Raw genomic sequence first — 18999 nt, 5'->3', positions numbered from 1 at the left:
CACCACATATCTCCCATTTACAACATAGTCCTTTCAGCAGTTCCATGAAGGTTCCACATACTGTTCAGGTGACCCAGTGGTGGGTTCCTTATGGTGCGTTCCAGAGTGCTGCACCAATAGGAACCCACTGATGATGCAATTTTTGGCGATTTTTCCCCCCAGGCTCTGCTGAGGAGCTTCTGAGCTGTGCTTCGGATGAAGTATAAACATCGGCATTAAGATGAAGGTGGGTGTGAGGGCTTCTTCCAACACGGAGACTCCGGGGGAAAAAATTGCCGAAAATTGCATCATCAGTGGGTTTCTACCAGACAACATTGGTAGGGACCCACCACTGAGGTGACCCTGAGGGCACAGATAAACCTTCAAGTGGCCTCTACAACTCTCAAAGAGAGTGCTGACAACCAGCAAGGGATATAAAATCTTCATTCTCCACCATTCTGTTAGAACTGAGGACGCTCCTTGTTCTTTGATGGCATGACAATCTATTTTCAATCATGAAAATGTTCCTTTCCTTTAAGCGCAGTTAAATCAACCTCATTTAATGGCGAAAGTTGAAAGTTGTCGATTTTTGCGACCTGTCACAAAATGTTGCTCTTAGTTGGACGAAGGTCCGCTCATCATGTTGGATGTTACTTAGGAATATACATATACAGTGGTACCTCTACCTACGAACTTAATTCGTTCAGTGACCAGGTTCTTAAGTAGAAAAGTTTGTAAGAAGCTATTTTTCCCATAGGAATCAATGTAAAATCAAATAATGCGTGCGGATGGAGAAATCACAGGGAGGGTGGAGGCCTGTTTCCTCCCAAGAGATTCCCCGAGAGGCCCCACGGAGGCTTCCCTCTGCCTTTTCCAGTTACAATTTCGGAGGCTTGGGTTTATAAGTGGAAAATGGTTCTTGAGGAGAGGCAAAAAAATCTTGAACGCCCGGTTCTTGTCTAGAAAAGTTCATAAATAGAGGTGGTCTTAGGTAGCGGTACCACTGTATATAACATTTATATTATTATGACTTAGCTACAGTTCACTACGCTGCTTTTAAAAGCATTTCCTCATTCTAAAGGACAGGATATTTAATAAAAATGGTGTTTCTACCAGTGTTCCCTCTAATTTTTTTGGGGGGTGGGCGGAAAAGTATAATGTCTGAGCGGACGTCCCTTCGGGACTGGGCGGCACAGAAATAATAAATAAATAAATAAATAAATAAACAAAAAAAAAACCCCACTCTGTTTTGCCTCAGAGAATTTCAAAATAAAATACTGTACTGTGTGTCTATAACAGTGAGCTCATAATAGGGCAACTCTATCAATATCAAAATGCCACTTAAATAGTTGAGCTAGTTTCAAACTAGATTTTGATTTTCTTTCTCTCTTCCTTACTCCCATTCTTTTTCTTTCTCTTTTCCTTCCTCTCTTTTTTCTATCTGTTTCTCTCTCTTCCTCTCTTCCTCTCTCTCTCCTTCCCTCTCACTCTTTCCCTCTCGGCTTCTGGGCAGGTTTGGAAAACTCTGAGTTGATGATGATTTTTAAGTGAGCGATTGCTCACTGCTCAGCTTAGAGGGAACTATGGTTTCTACCAATTCTCCATAATCTATATTTTTTATGTTTTACTTATTTGAAAAAATGAAGTTGGAGGTGATTCTTCTTTATCATCAGGCTTTTTTATACAAGAGAAGCAAAGTATTTCTGATTTCCCCCTCCCCTCTCTTGTACACATTAATACGAAAAGGCTTAATTACTCACCGAAACATACACCGCTGCAAATGCTGCCAGGGTGGCATGTTGTGAAGGAAATGACTTTCTGCAAAGGAAGGACATTCAAATTAAATTTCTCACTGAAAAGACATTCCGCCAAGCCTGATTTAAAAATAACTTAAAGCACCGGGTGGTCCAATTTGGTTACCGTGTTTAACCTACAAGCTTGTATATTCTGGGAAATTATTATTATATTATCAGTTTGGGGGGTGGGAGAATGACCTTTTGGTACTTTGTAAAGAATGACTGCTATAGCTCACATTAACGAATAGTAATAGACATTTTGACTGCACTGATTAAAATCCTGAAGAAAATTTCCAATTATGGCAGAATGAGTATTGAATAAAGATTTGGGAATAGCTCATTTCTTGCCATTAATTTTCCCAGTGACTTGGATAAACATTGCACCCATCAATTAAAACTCTTTAACCCACTGACCCCAAATTGGCAACAGAATTCTCCTCCTCCAGGATTTCTATCTGTGCTTACTTGATTATTTCCTAATGATCACTACTCAGTCTTTTTTAAGATGTAAAAAAATAGCGTGTTTTCCCGAAAATAAGACCCTGTTTTATATTTTTTTGAACCCTGAAATAAGCGCTTGGCCTTATTGCCATGCACTCAAAAGCCTGATTGGGCTTATTATCAGGGGATGTCTTATTTTGGAGAAAGGAGGATAGATATCTCATAAAAGTACTCTTGAGTCGCAATCCATGATGATTTTGGCAGTTAAGATGTTCAGCATCACAAAAGAAATCTAGAAAATCTTAAAGCGTGGTCCATGGACCTCTGAGTCCCTTACCAGAGTCCCTGACAGGTCATCAAAATTATTCGCCAGACATTGAAAATATTTGCAAAAATTAAACAATGTCACTGGTCTTGCTGTTTTCAGTTCTTAAAAAGTACAGGTTTATTTAATATGTTAATGTTTAACATATGCTTAATATTATTTATTTTATAGGTTTAATGTTGTTACCGTATTTTGGCATGATTCTATAAATAAATATTCCACTAATGCATTAGTTTAAATTTTTACTATGGTAAATAATTGTAACCTACAATTTACATTGATAAATGTAACCTACACAGTCAAAAGCTTTTTTGGCGTCCTCTATTATTTTTAAAAGTTGAAAGGGTTCCCGAAAGAAACAGCTTAAGAAACACTACTTCTAAGGGTTGACTGAAAAGTGCAAGCTCTCCGGTGGTAGTTAGTAGGTAGGGGAAAGGTAATTAACTGATTATTTCATTAAAAAATATCTTGTGGAGTAATATTTTAAGAATTCTCTCTTGGAAAAGCATTGAAAATCTTAATTGTTGTAGTGACCGTATCTCCAAAAGGCAACATTTAGGAAATGCTTCTTCTTAAATTCAACATCTAGCCAATCTTGGCTGATCTGCAATGTTGAACCTGGTTAGGACTTGGATAAGGATAAGGACCACTTGGGCTAACCTCAGGAACTCTGGTGGTGCAGTGATTAGAATGCAGGCTAACTCTGCATTCCACTGCCAGGAGTTCAATCCTGACCGGCTCAAATTTGACTCAGCCCTGCATCCTTCTGAGTTCAGTAAAATTAAGACCCATATTGTTGGAGGGGATATCTTGACTTTGGAAACTGCTTAGAGAGGGCTGTAAAGCACTGTGAAGCAGTATATATGTCTAGCTCAGAGGTGGGTTCCTCCTGGTTAAGACCAGTTTGCCCAAACCGGTAGGAACCTACTGGTGATGTCACAATGACATCACGGAACCAGTTCAGTCGGCGCTGGTCCATTGATATTGCCATCTATTTTTTTAAAAAAAATCTGGGTTTTTTCCCCCTTCTGTACATGCACAAGAAGCTGAGTTTCTAGTCCTATGCATGCAAGGTTTTTTTTTTTGGGGGGGGGGGGGTTGGCACTGTGGATGGGCAAAACCCACAAGTGCCCACGAGTTTCAGCCACGCAACATGGAAGGAAGTGAACTGGCATTACAGTAAGTTAGAACTGACCCCAGTGGTATTGCTAAAGTGCTATTGCTAAACTGTAAGGCTGCCAAAAAGAAGGCTTTGGCAAACCATTTCTTTACTTTTGTCAACACAATGATAGCGATATGTACATGAAGTCACTTGAGCAGACTTAGATGTCTATGATGTATCAAAGCTTAAGCATAAAGACATTTGTACATGAAAATTCTCACTAGAGAATACACAATAACCTATTCTGAGATAGGCATTTTTAAAAAATATTGAGATATTCTCAAAAATAATTACTATAAATCTGGGAAATTGAAATGAGATTTTTAGGTTTTTCTTTTCTTTTTAAAGAACTGAGGTTACATTGCCTTCTTTCAGAATTAGACTTTATATATTAATTTTCTCTCAAAAAATAAAGCCATGGGCCTCATTTCAGCCTGCTATCTGCTACTACGGTATCTAAAACACTGTTTATAAATCACGTAATTTTACGCATGATGATTACTATTGGAATCAGTGAAGATAGTAAAATGGATGCGCAGAGAGGTATTCACATCTCCTTTGCAAATTCTAAATGTGTGTTTTTCTTAGAACATCATTACTCATTTGGGGAGAGAGCATAGGAAAATATTGTTCAATTACTGCCTAGGCCTATTATTAGGGAAATCTTTCTGATTATTGCAACCCATTTTAACTGTTGTACCTCATGATTCTTGACAAATGTATCTTTTCTTTTACGTACACTGAGGACCTATCTGCCAATGACAAATTCCTTGAGTGTCCAATCAGACTTGGCCAATAAAGAATTCTATTCTATAAATAATTCCATTGTTGACAAAATTACCTTTTTTAGTAAGATACAAACCCCTGCAATTATAGCCCACTTATTCACTGTCATGTTCAAGTAATGAACATGTCCATTCATTTTGTAATTATCCTTACTTATAAAGGTAGTGCTTGACTTAGAACCATTCATTTAGTGACTGTTCGAAGTTACAACGGCACTGAAAAAACGTTGCAGCATCCCCATGGTCACGTGATTTACATTTGGATGTTTGACAACTGGTTCATCGTTATGGCGGTTTCAATGTCCCAGGGTCACGTGATCTTCTGACAAGCAAAGTCAATGGGGAAAGCCAGGTTCACTTAACAACCATGTTACTAATTTTAATATTTGCAGTGATTCACTTTAGCCACTGTGGCGAGAGAAGTCATAAAATGGGGCAAAACTCAGGTAACAAGTCTCTCACTTAGCAACATAAATTCTGGGCTCAATTGTGGCCGTACAATGAGGCCTACCTGCAGTTAAGCGAATTTTTGCTCTGAAAACCCGAATCCTTAAGGAGAGACATTGAGAATTACATATATTTCTCTCTGTAGAATTCTACCCTCTTTAATCTGTTTCTAAATATGCTATTTCTATTTCTTTCTTTCTTTCTTTCTTTCTTTCTTTCTTTCTTTCTTTCTTTCCTTCCTTCCTTCCTTCCTTCCTTCCTTACTTCAATATCAACTTTATTTGATTAGTCAATCGACCATATCAAAGCGAGAAAAAGGACCACATCGGTCGTCATAAAACTGTGACTGGTTAAAATACAATAAAATTGGCAAAAATAGAGGGAATTTGAATAATTAATAAGTTAAAATGCAGTATAATAAGCTAAAATAGAGTAGTAAAACATGAGAATATAACTCGTGCAAAGGATAATATTAAACAAATCTAAGATACTGATATAAAATATTCTTAAGTAAGTTCATCTCCTTTGCATGCCACCCCAATATGTTCTATAAAACGTATTCTCATCTGAACAGCCCTGACTATAAACTAAGCGGTTCTAGAAACTACATATATATTTGTACCCTGAAGAAAATATGATAATTGTTTATTACAGTCCCATTGTATGATTTTGTCAAGTAGGGGCTGTAAATACTGAGGTCTTACTGAGGAATATAGTTTACAATTGAAGTAGCACATGTGCAATTTACTTACTTACTTATTTATTTATTTATTTATTTATTCATTCATTCATTCATTTGTCAAGCATGTATTCAATAACAGATATAGGTTTAAACATGGTTAGTAACAAATGAAATTGATACGGATAAAAGGACAGTGATGGTAGGTACGTTGGTGTGCTTATGCATGCCCCTTACAGATCTCTTAGGAATGTATGGCAGAACACAGGCAAGGGGTTTGATCCACATTAACACAGTAGATGTAGAAGAAAAAAGACCAGCTGCCTTTGGCTAATTCCCGTGTCGCCTACCTGTCAATCAGTCCAGCAAAGGTAATTTACCTGAAGGTAACTACCTTCATACCAGCTAATTTTGATACTAATTGTAGCTATCAGGCATCACATCATGCTACCTAGAGGTGGACAGGAATGATGGAATGGACATTTGGGCATTTAACTTCCTGCTGTTGGCTAATAATTAAATTGGCAGCTACCATAATGCATTAGGTTTGTACCTAAGAGCAGACACAGCTATTCATCACCTCTGCTGAGACACCAATGTCCTTGGGTTCTTCCCAACTGTCATCCTGAAAAAGCCATTCCAAAATTGAATGAGCTATATTTTCCCCCATATGATTTCAATCAAAACCTGTAACCTATTAAAAAAAATAAGACTCCAGCTTGGTTCATCTCTTGCAGCCTCCTTTATCGTGTGTGTCACATTTTATTTTTATACACATAAAATTGGAGGGAAGGATTTGCTGGTGATGGGGGCAAGCAACTTTAGAAGTCATTTTTATCTGAAGAACACACTAAAAGATTCTACTGTGTTTTCCCCAAAATAAGACATCTGCTCATAATAAGGCCTCCCTGAAAATATTTAAACACATGCTCAGCTGATCCCCACCTGTCTTGCCCCATGCACACCAAAATAATAAGACCACCCCCCAAAATAAGGCCAAACACTTATTTAGGGGTTTCAAAAAATATAAGACAGGAATTTATTTTTGGAGAAATGCAGTATGTAAACTGCAAAGCAAAGTCTTGCCTTGTGAAAAACATAAATATGCAGACAAATACTATAATCAGACTGACAAGGATATACATGTACGATGAACAAGAAATACAAATACTGAATAACATAAAACTAAATATGTTTCTAACCTGCCATCATTGATGATAATGGGATCAGATCCTGAGCAAATATCCTCCACAATGTAAGAATTTTCTGAGCACGATACATTGAGGGAAGTATAATTAGGTTTGCATACAGTCAGGAAATATGGTGTTTGATATCCAGTTGACAGCTGTATGATATCAGTGACGAGTGCGGTAGCACAAAGGCCAAAGATATGAACACCTAGAAATGGAACAAAAAAAATCATTACACTTTGGTCAATGGAAAGTCAAATGGGCTGTTAACACCTAGTTATAGGGGGGCATGTAAATGACCCCACAAAAAAGGTACCAGGTCAGCAATAGACCTGGTACCTATACCAGGAATTCCTATACCAGGAATGCTATAGGGTTCCTGCTTAGGCAGGGGGTTGGACTTGATGACCCACATGGTCCCTTCCAACTCTAACAATTAATCAATCAATCAATAGACAACCATGAAAAAGATTTGCATCTCACATGGCCTCTGCTGGAGCTCTCTATATAAATGACACATAGTTTGTAACTGTGCACAAGTGTGCACGCTCGCTGTACATGCGCAGATTGACTGATGATGTCCGAGTGGGGGGGCAGAGTCCGGGGCAAGCAGGTAGCAACCCACACTGTATATCACATTGTGACTGACTATAAAGATGAGGGCATGTATTGGTCCTATGTCAGATTTTTTTAAAATATAAAAAATGCTACTCTTCAAGGGTTAGGTAGCCTAGATATTGATATTTGAACATAGATCCTCTTGATATTTATATATTGTTGAAATATTACATTTATGTAACATTTATATTAATGTTAATTTATGAGGGTTGCCCAGAAAGTAATGCACCACATCTTTTTTCTTCAACAATTATTTATTGAACACAATGAAACTTACACACAAGAAAGAATGATGTTTCTTCTACACTCCCTATTTTTCCACATAATCTCCATCCCGTTCTATGGCCTTCCTCAAGCAAGACACAAATGCGTGTATGCCCTATCGGTACCATTCCTTGTTCCGGTCACGAAGCCATTTCTGCACTGTGCGAATCACCTAATGGTCTCACCCTCTGTGCCCAGAGACTAACCGCACTTCTGTCGACTGCAGATTCTCCATAAAATGTACACAAACGTTTGTGAATGTTCCCAACAATTTCTTTCTCTGCAGTGAGAAATTCAATGATGACACGCTGCTTGTAACCTACATCACTTGCATTTCGAAACACTGCTGCAGCTACGCTATCTGTCTGAAGAAATGCAAAATTTACACACGCACTCCTGACAATTTAAATAATGTATATCTAAAGTTTTACATTCATACCATTACTGTAGGCTGAGAAAAAAAATGTGGGGCATTACTTTCTGTGTACGATATCTATCTATCTATCTATCTATCTATCTATCTATCTATCTATCTATCTATCTATCTATCTATCTATCGATAGATTGATTGTTAGAGTTGAAAGGGACCATGCAGGTCATCAAGCCCAACCCCCTGCCTGAGCAGGAATCCTAAAGCACCCCAGCCAAATGGCAGTCCAATCTCCTCTTGAAAGTGTCCAGAGTTGGGGAGTTCACAACCTCTGCAGGCAGGTTGTTCCACTGGTTGATCGTTCTGACCGTCAGGAAGTTCTTCCTTACTTCTAGGTTGAATCTCTCCTTGGTCAGCTTCCAGCCCTTGTTCCTCGTCCAGCCCTCTGATGCTCTGGTGCTTCCTCTCTGTGGCAACCCTTCATATACCTATATACCTATATACAGCTATCATGTCCCCTCTGGCCCTCTTTTTCTCTAGGCTATCCATGCCCAGTTCCCGCAATCTCTCTTCGTAAGATATGATATGATATGATATACATGATACATGATATGATAATGCTGGGCAACCAATAACTTTGGTCAAACCGACACACTATTTATTGTAATTTGGGATGCCAGCTGGTAACTTCTGGGCTGGTCTAAATCTGCAGTAAAATGCAAGCTGATAATGTAAAGAACTCCGAAACCCCATCAGAAAAAACTCACCAACAAATCGGACAGCTCTCCTAAGGAAAGAGTTGAAATTGCAGCCGCCCGCGTTGATATTGGCCTCGGCTCCAATTCCATTCCGGCGTTTGGAAAGGCAGCAGTAGAGAATGCTCTCGCCTACCATAATCTGCAATGACAAAAGCTGGGTGCAAGGTAACTGTGGCAACAGTTTGAGCAGGGTCTGGCTCAAATCAAAGCACTTCTATGCAATCATTGTAGAGCGAATTTCATTCACCAAATTATGGATGCTCACAGGTATATATTTATGTATGCATTTAGCATGTGTATATGTGTGTTATGTAGGTGTTTAGGTAGATATATGCTTTCTCTTGGGAGCAGGCAACAGAATTTCATTTTTAATGTGGGCTAATGTGCTCACAGTAAAAAAAAAAAAAAAAGACAAATTTATCTTATTACATCCATTCAATTTTCTCAGGAAGGGCAGGGAATATACTTCATGTTTACATGATCTTGTTTGCCAGAGGAATGATCAGATCTGTTGGCTGAAACAATGGTTGATCTAAGATCTCTTCCAGCTCTCTGACATTGCTTGTGGAGAATTGGATTGAAAGCAGAGAATGAATATTTATTTATTATTTATTTATTAATTTGACTTGTATGCCACCCCTCTCCGTGGACTCGGGGTGGCTCCCAACGTATCAAAAGAACAATACACAATAACACATCGGAAAGCCAATTAATATAAACAATTAATCTATAATCATTCTAAAAAGGCAAAAACATTAAAATCATTCATTCAGATTCACACCACAAACACACTACACACTCGTTGGCCAGAGGCTAGGGTCTAGTGACCTCAAGCCTGGGGGCATAAATAGGTTTTCAGATTCTTGCGGGAGGCAAGGAGGGTGGGGGCAGTACAAATCTTCCGGGGGGAGCTGATTCCAGAGGGCTGCCCACCCCCAGAGAAGGCTCTTCCCCTAGGCTCTACCAAGCGACATTGAATATGTTCATATGAACAAACAAAACAAAGGGGTATATACTGCTATCACTGTGAATACCATGTTTTCATGAAAACAATACCCTGTCTTATATATTTTTGAACTCCAAAATAAGCACTTGGCCTTATTTTCAGGAAAGTCTTATTATTTTGGGGCACATGAAGCAAGATGGAGTTTGTGAAATAGTGTAAAAGGGCGTATTTTTTGGGGGAAACACGGTATGTTAATTTCTTTTTTCTTTTTATTTAAAATAATCTTTATTAAATTTCTACATGTAAAAACATACAAAGAAAAAAAGAAAGAAAAATGAAAGAAAGTAGTCAGATAAATGGGCTTATAAACTTATAGAACATATAAAGCATTCAGTTTCAGTGGTGTTTAATATATGCACATAGATAGTTATTTGCTTATCATCTGTTAATATTTTCTTTAACTACCGTATATACACTTATTTGTTATATAAAAGACATATTTTATCAACCATATTGTTGACTCTCTATCGAGTGACCTAATATTAAGTATTTGTATCTAGTGTGTAGTAATGTATGTTTGTTTTCTATAATTCTGTATATTATATTTATTTATTTATTTATTTATTTATTATTTAGATTTGTATGCCACCCCTCTCCAAGGACTCGGGGCGGCTCACAGCAGAGAAAAACAAATCATAAATAATCTGAGTACATTTAAAACATTTAAGATTTAAAAGAAAACCCCATATAGTACATACACACTCAGAAGCATACCATACACAATTTAAACATGCCCAGGGGGAGATGTCTTAATTCCCCCATGCCTGACGGCAAAGGTGGGTTTTGAGGAGTTTACGGAAGGCAGGTAGAGTAGGGGCAGTTCTAATCTCCGGGGGGAGTTGGTTCCAGAGAGCCGGTGCCGCCACAGAGAAGGCTCTTCCCCTGGGGCCCGCCAACCGACACTGTTTAGTTGACGGGACCCGGAGAAGGCCCACTCTGTGGGACCTAATCAGTCGCTGGGATTCGTGCGGCAGGAGGCGGTCTCGGAGGTATTCTGGTCCGATGCCATGAAGGGCTTTAAAGGTCATAACCAACACTTTGAATTGTGACCGGAAATTGATCGGCAGCCAATGCAGACTGCGGAGTGATGGTGAAACATGGGCATACCTAGGTAAGCCCATGACTGCTCTCGCAGCTGCATTCTGCACGATCTGAAGTTTCTGAACACTTTTCAGAGGTAGCCCCATGTAGAGAGCATTACAGTATATTGTATTCATTTTGAGTATTTCTGAGAAAGGTACGAATTTGTTTTTAGGGGTTTTATGTTCCATCGATTTATGGTGCAGTGTTTCTATTTTTTCATTTCATTTGGGTACGAAAGGAAGGGGTGTCTAGTTTTGCTTTTCCTTTAGATTTTTTAATGTATTTTTTCTGATTGAGCCATTTGTACCAATTTTCCAATATTTTATAAAATTCGGATTTATCTTTTTCCTGTAATTCCAAAGTCATTTTGGCCATTTCTACACACTCAAGGACCTTAATTGTGAAGCTTAAAGTTGTGGGGGCTGTTTCTGTTTTCCAATTTTGTGCACATAGCAATATTACTGCCATTATAATATGAAGGATTAAGTATTTGACTTCATTTTTAAATTTCTGCCTTGCAATACCAAGGAGGAAAAGTTCAGGTTTTAAAAGGATTGTCTGTGCCCCAATTTGCTCTAGATAGCTTTTAATTTTGCACCATTTTTTTTAGCAACTGGGCAAGTCCACCATAAGTGGTAGTAAGTCCCTGTTTCCCTTTTGCATTTCCAATACAGCAGTGAAATGTTCGGATACATTTTGTTGAGACGTGCCAGGGGAGGTGCCAACGGTAAAACATTTTATATAAGTTTTCCTTGTATGATGTTGTTAGTGTTAATTTGTAGTTTGTGTTCCAATTTCCCCCCCATTCTTCTAATTTTATGGAGTATCCAAAATTTTGAGACCAAGGTAGCATTGTTCCTTTCACTTCTTCATCAGACGTATCGTGAGTATGTTAGTTTCAAAATTATTATTATTATTATTATTATTATTATTATTATTATTATTATTATTATTAATAATAATAATAATAATAATTTATTAGACTTGTATGCCGCCCCTCTCCGAAGACTCGGAGCGGCTCACAACAAATTGACCTCTGAAGTAATTAACTTTGGAGAAATGCTCAGAGCTGCTAAATAAACTTTGAAGATTTGAACCTAGTTTTGCCATTCTGAAAATATTCCTTCTCTTGCTTGGTGCTTTCTAAGTGTGTTGGATTATACCTGCTACTGTTTTGAGAGGTCGATGCTCATCACAGCGGTCAAGGCTCGGCTGAAATTACCTGTTTCACTTTGGATTAGCTTTACTGACTCATGAAAACACTTCCTGGGTTGGCAATTTTCAATATTAGCTCTGACTTCTTTAAGACCTTTTTAGTAGCACTCTACAGCAGTATTTTGGCTTAATTTCTGTTCACTTCTATCACAGTTGAATAGCTAAACAGATTTGACTGGATTTTTGGCAATTTTGTCCCATTGAGCATGATATTGGCAGAGGTGCCCACAATTTTGTGAGTAGCTAAGAAACAACTGCTACTTCTTGTAAAGAGAAAGTTTGAGATCTCAAAGTCAAGATTATCCACATCTTAGATCATAAGTAGACTAGATGACTCGATGAGGCTTTTTATTAATGAAGATTTTTCCCAAATGGCTAGAGCAGGGATGTCAAACTTGATTTCATTGAGGGCCACACCTGGCTTGTGTTTGACCTAAGGGGCTGGAGTGGTGTGGCCAGGATGGGCGTGGCCAGCTCAACGTCAGTTGTGTCAGGGCCGCCTGTGGCGGCCTGAATGTTCTATCAGCAAAAATGGGGTCCTGAGCTCCATTTCCAGCTGCAATGGCCTCCTGCAACCCTCCGCAAGTGAAACCGGAGCTCACGAGAGCTACATGCAGCCCTCCAAGGTCTGTTTTTGCTGGCAGAGGCACTGCGGGCCGGTCCTTCACTGTTTCCAGGGCAGCCCCATGGGCCAGATCTGAGCACCTATTGGCCAGATCTGGCCTCCAGGCCTTGAGTTTGACACCTCTGGACTACATCAATAATTTTGGAGAGGATTAAAGGGTGGGAAGAGTTGTCTGACACACCTAGGGAATCAAACTGGCTTGAAAACTGCATTATTACCCACAAAATTATGTCATCAAAATTCAGCGGCAAATTCAGGAGAAAGTGAGTGGTTTTCTTCTCTGAAAAACGTCTCTGCTCATTCTTACTTTAAGCAATTAAAATGTACTTCTAAAATTGGCTAGTTTCACAGCACAATCATAGGGATACCCAGTTCTTAGGCTACTAAAATCCTATCTTGCAGTTGTAGAACAATAAAAGTAGCTAAAGGTAGGTGAAACTATAAAAAACGGGGTTCGTGATTCATGAACTGTTCATTCCTTACAATTATCAACCGCTTGGCCTAACCTGATTGTGGCCATCCCCATATTTTGCTGAAGTTGGAATTCGATTTAATTTGGTTCTTCCGAAGTTTTGTTGCGATTTATTTATTTAATTTATATGCCACCCATCTCATTATCCAAAGCTACGGGTGGCCTTTCTTTTGCTCACTGTTATCCAACAGATCTTACAATAGCTGACAGAAGTGGCTGTTCCTCTTTTAATTCTCCCCAACAGGTATGTTAGTTAGAACCACAGATGTAATTGCCCAGAACTGAGTAAGAAGCATGAATGAACCAACTCTCAATTATTTAATATTGGCTTCCTTTTTTGTTGGACAGAAAGCAAGAAGATTCTAATTAGTAAGGAATCACAGTATTCCTCATGTGTTTTAGGTAAAAAGTCATGCAAAGAATCTTTTTGACATTTCTGTTTAAAGCATTAGTTAAAAATTATGGAGGCCATTTTTAGAAAATTGCTGATGCACTAGATCTCCTGGTATCTGTGTAATTGAGAGTGTAGTGGTTCAACATTATTTCTCGACCTTCTCTCAGCTGCACTACCTACCTTAATGGATTTCTCTTATTTTTCCCCACAGCAAAATAAGGACGGTGAAGACTATAATCCCACCATAATGTAGGTAGTAAGGGGGACTTAAGGGATTTAGTAAGCTAAGTGCTATTGTCCAAATCAGCTTCCAATAACATAATGGGCCTCGGTACAACCATTATGCTGCTGGAACTTTGATCAAGAACAAATTGTGGGGTTGAAAATTAACATATTTATTTTTACAGTATTCTCAATTGCTTTTGATTGTTATATACCTGTATGGAAGTAGCATAAGTCAAGCCATGCAACTGTTGATTGGGTTTTAGATAATGAATGATTTTCCACAACACAATTAGCCAATTTTCCAGCTTTGCATATAACAGTGAACTGTAAGATAGCTAAATGGGCTGGGTTTATTTTTGATCTGATGTTAATGTTGAGTTGTGTGATTGTTTTTAATAAGGATTTCTTAATATGTTTTTCTAAAATATTGCATTTGTAGATTGTATTGTTTGTTGGAAGCCGCTCCGAGTCCTCACAGAGGGGCGGCATACAAATCCGATAAATAATAATAATAAAATAATAATGATCTGACCTAGAAACCAGGAGACTGTGAGTTCTAGTTCTGCCTTAGGCATGAAAGCCAGCTAGTTGATTTTACACCAATCACTCTCTCTCAGCCCAGTTCACCTAACAAGGTTGTCGTGAGGAAAGTAGGAGAAAGAAGGAGTGTGAGGTATGTATAGTTTGCCACTTTAAGATATTTATAAAGTAACAAGGTGGGATTTTTAAAAAATCTAATAATTAAATAAATATGCTAAGCCACAGAAACACTAACCAAGTTTGAAACCAAACAAGTGAGACATAGATGAATAAGTAGAGAAACATTTAAACTGATCCAGTGAAGCATATTGTACAACCTAGCCTAAATTATTCTGGCAACTAATACTTCTGTTTTATCTACATGTTCCAACCCATTAGTCTTTGAAGTTCAAGGAGATATACTAAAAATCTGGTATACTGTACAACCCAATTATGAACGTCAAGATTCAGCCTTGAACAAGTGAACCAGCATTAAAAAGAACTAATAATGTTCGACTACCCGTCCAGCTGTTGAAGAGAACATGCTCTCTGTCAAAGTTTTTTTTTCCTATCCCAGAGGAGAACACTCCATAACAGGCAGTTTTTCAGACTGAGCTGCTCAAATCGGTCACCACTGGATCTTTTGACTTTAGATGAGCAAAATTCATTATGGGGCTCTCTGCAAATAAACAATTGGACCAATTCTTGAAGATAGGAATTGCAGATCTGACGATTTGGTCTTCTGCTAATGGGCTGATGCCAGGCAAGGGTTCCCCATCGCCGCTGTTCCCGGTGATTGGCGCAGGTGTCTGGCGTGCATGTATGCATTGGCACAAGATTCAGCTTCTACACATGTGCATGAAGCCAAATCTCATGCTTGGATGCTCGGGCGAGATTTCGCCAATTTTCAGTGGTATTTTGCTTCCGCTCATGCGCAGAAGCAAAGAAATCACCCAAAATCTACGGAGAGGGGCGGCATACAAATCTGATTAATAAATAATAAAATAAATAAATAAAATCGCTGAAATCTTTCATGCACAAGCCTCCTCGTATGAAATTTGGCCTCCTGCCCATATGCAGAGACCAAATCTCACCCAGGCGCGCACACCCACCCACAGTCACGCAGACCTGCATAGGCAGCTCCATTTTCGCTACCACTCTATAGAGTGGCCTGTACTGGCAGGACCCCATTACTGGCTGATACTCTTCTGAGCACCTGCAAAACATAAAACGAATAGGACAATTGGGAAAGTCTCTAACTCACCATAATGGCAGGAGCAGCAAAAGCCAAACTGAGCAACATCAAGATAGGAACAGCCTCCTGGGAAGGTTCAATGTATGGCATACTCAAACTTCTATCATAACAGCTGAATCCGGCATGTACTGGCTTGAAGACATCCGTGAGTTCAAGGAAATAGAGACTGACAACAGAAGAGGCCAGTATGGGCAGCTAAGAAAAAAACATGAAAGTTACTTAAAAAAAAACCCCACATGTACATATTTAAGGTCTTTCATGTAAGTGTGTATATGAGCTCAGACCTTAAGGAGGCTTTAGGATAGGTGCAACCTTATGCAAGAAAACATTTGGTTGCTGTTCTATCCCAGGCCTACGCAGATTTGAAAACAAAGGAGGAATCCACACGCTGATATTTCAGATCAATCTTTTTATATTGAAAGCATTATTTATACAAGCCAAATTCATGCATGTGAGTTCATCTTGGCAGCTTCTCAGTGAGAGGAGTTAAAAGAAAACCGTCCAGCGGCTAGGCTGCTGTAGAAGATCAAAGCTAATTGTGCATTCCTTTAAGAGATAAAGAGTCTCCAGTTTCACTGACTTACAGTTTCAGCTTTCTAGCCTCTCCGCAGACAGGGCTCTTTTACTCCAAGGATTTTAGCAGAGAAATAACAGTTGGCTAGCGTAACATGTCTGGAACCTCAAACATCAACTGACTCCATTACAAAATGTTGAAACTCCACCCCAAATTTCCCATCAGCCACCCTTAAAGACCTATGGGGAGCGGTCAACAATTCCCTAGAGTTAACAAATTACAGACTATTTCCTTTTCCCATACAAATATTCTTGTCTTTTTCTTAGTCCTCTTCTCCGCTAAGTCAGACCCTACTGTCATTGGCATATCTGCCACCTCTGGCAGTCCTTCAGGTTCATCCAGGTCTATTTCTCCCTTACTCTCTGCATTAGCTGGCAACACCACTGGCCCAGGGTACCTGGCTCATCCTCCTCAGGATCTATCATTACCAGAGTTGGTTCAGGACCACTCACAATAGTTGCACAGTAGAACTTCCCTTAACTGTCCTTTCTCATGTCACTTCTTGAGTAGACGCTAAATGTGCTATGCAGCATAGCAAAAGCACTCAGACTAATATATCACTTCACAATGCTTTACAGCACTCTCTAAACTATTTAGTCAGTATATTGTCCCCAACAATCTAGGTCCTCATTTTACCAACCTCGTAAGGATGGAAGGTTTAAGTCAACCTTGAGTTGGTGAGAATCAAACTGCTGGCACTCAGCAGAATTATCCTGCAACACTGTATTCTAACCACTGCACCACCAGGATACCAAAAGGAAGAAGAAATCTCTTTCACCAGCAATTTAAGCCCACTTGGCAAATGAATTGTCCATTCATGATCATAAATAAATGTTTTTCAACCTTGCTTGCTTTAAGCTCTCCACACAGCTTTAAGCTACTAATGATGAGAAACACTGGCACAGATAGTGTGAATGTTAAAAAAAAAGGAGACATCAACAACAAAATTTGCAGAGGGAAAATGGGAGAAGGGACTTGGGGCAAATTGATCAATACATTCTTGTGTAAAAAACTCATATGCTCAATGGCTACAAATAAATGGGCTTTGGGATCAAAATAAAAATATTAGAGAGCAAGTATAGAACAGTATATCTAGGAAGCTTTTGTTTCAAGTCTTCTTTGTATCGAATTATTTGCACTGATAACCCTGGATATGATTCAAGAAACTATGCACTGATAGCCCTAGATATGATTCAGTTAAAAATAAGCATTTTTCAATTTAAATCCTCCATTGTGGATTAACATGAGTTAAGTGCAGCTTAATTGTCTGTCATAACTTCATTAAATTAATGTAAATTCATAATTCTTAAGTGGGGCTAGTCACATTGTTTTATTAATTTGGCATTTTATTAAGTTTGCTCATATCTGCTAAAGAAATTGAGAAATGCATTGTGAGCTACAAAACCCCCTGAAGATCACAATATATAATACAATACGAATAGTAAAATGATGATTAAACTCTGCTACTGCATATTTATAAGCAATTCTCCTGCACTTAGCATTCAGTTTGGGTGGGTGGTTACCATAGATCTTGGGCTCTATAGCAAACCAGGATAATGTTGCAGGATCCAATCTCGGTCAGTCATTGGGATCAGAGATTTAATCTTCCAAGCTTCACTCATGCTGGAGCCCATCCTCATGGAACTTCTCTCACACCAGACTGTAATTCACTCAGACTGGATCCTGCAATCTATTGAATCTTGTAGTGTGCCATTTCTCACAAAGTCTTTGCCCTATTTAACAGCACTCTACATAAATATATTTCTGTCCAAGTCTGATTAAAATATTAAATAAACACACAGGGAGGAAATGTGGGGTCCTTGAAACCATCTATTCATACCTTGGCAATAGGAAGACTGAACACACTCATAATCTATTTAGAATCTTTCCCACTCAGGTGAGGGATAAACTTTCCTATTTAAAATTTAGTCATTCTAAATTTTCACCTATACATATAAATTGGCAAGTGCAAATTTAATGCAAATGCACCTTTGTTGCTGAGGCACAAGTTGCTATGTTGCAACTTTACTACATTATCTTGTACAGCAGTGGTTTTCAACCTTTCTAATGCCGCGACCCCTTAATACAGTTCCTCATGTTGTGGTGACCCCCAACCATAACTCTAGCACCAATTCTCGCAAAAAAAGCTTTAAGCTGATTGGCAGGAAGGTCAGAGGAACACTCCTACTATAAATGCTAAGGTGCCAGAATAGAAGTTTTAGTTCTAGTTTCTAACACCATGGGAAATTTGTCTTTTCCCATGGTCTTAGGGGATCCCTGTGAAATGGTTGCTTGACCCCCCCAAAGGAGTCCCGACCCCCCAGGTTGAGGAGCACTGTTGTCCAGTATATTTTGAAAGGCAGCTCATTCAAAAATTAGATCAGCATTTTTTTTTCCTACTGGAAAATTCTGAATATTAAAAATATTTAAATTATTCCCAGAATGCTCATTCATTCATGCTACCAAAATTAAATTAAAATAAAATAAATCCTTCTACCAATGTTGGACAAGTTAGTTCACAAATTAAAAATACTGTAAAACAAATAAAATACCCTTAAATCTTCTGACCTATGGTCACATTTATTTGATTTTTTTTGCAATCATGAGAGCATCAATGTAAGGTTACTGTTATTTTATCCTCATTTCATATGGCAAAGATACACTGAGCAATAAGATGGAATAAAACATGAGCTCCAGCAAGAGTCCAGAAATACCTTGATCTCATCCTCTTATAATCATAAGAAGTCCAGTAGCCATTTTGCCAACTAACAAAAGTTTATGAAAAGTTGCAGGATTTTGTGAGCTCCATCCTTCCAT

The 18999-nt window shown here is 38.6% G+C and overlaps 1 protein-coding gene across 1 annotated transcript in view; it reads right to left on the bottom strand.

Annotated features, from left to right (window-relative positions):
• PLPPR4 (phospholipid phosphatase related 4) overlaps positions 1-18999 on the bottom strand; it is a 59582-nt gene that overhangs the window by 9089 nt on the left and 31494 nt on the right. Inside the window, exons 2-5 of the mRNA XM_070749032.1 lie at positions 15618-15803; positions 8824-8953; positions 6817-7012; positions 1740-1797 (exon numbers count right to left, since the gene is read on the bottom strand). Of these exons, the coding sequence (XP_070605133.1) occupies positions 1740-1797; positions 6817-7012; positions 8824-8953; positions 15618-15803 (570 nt within the window). The remainder of the gene's footprint in view (positions 1-1739; positions 1798-6816; positions 7013-8823; positions 8954-15617; positions 15804-18999) is intronic.

The sequence above is a fragment of the Erythrolamprus reginae genome, chromosome 3, assembly GCF_031021105.1.
Source record: "Erythrolamprus reginae isolate rEryReg1 chromosome 3, rEryReg1.hap1, whole genome shotgun sequence".
Classification (NCBI taxonomy): domain Eukaryota; kingdom Metazoa; phylum Chordata; class Lepidosauria; order Squamata; family Dipsadidae; genus Erythrolamprus; species Erythrolamprus reginae.
This window is presented reverse-complemented; position numbering and strand designations above follow the sequence as displayed.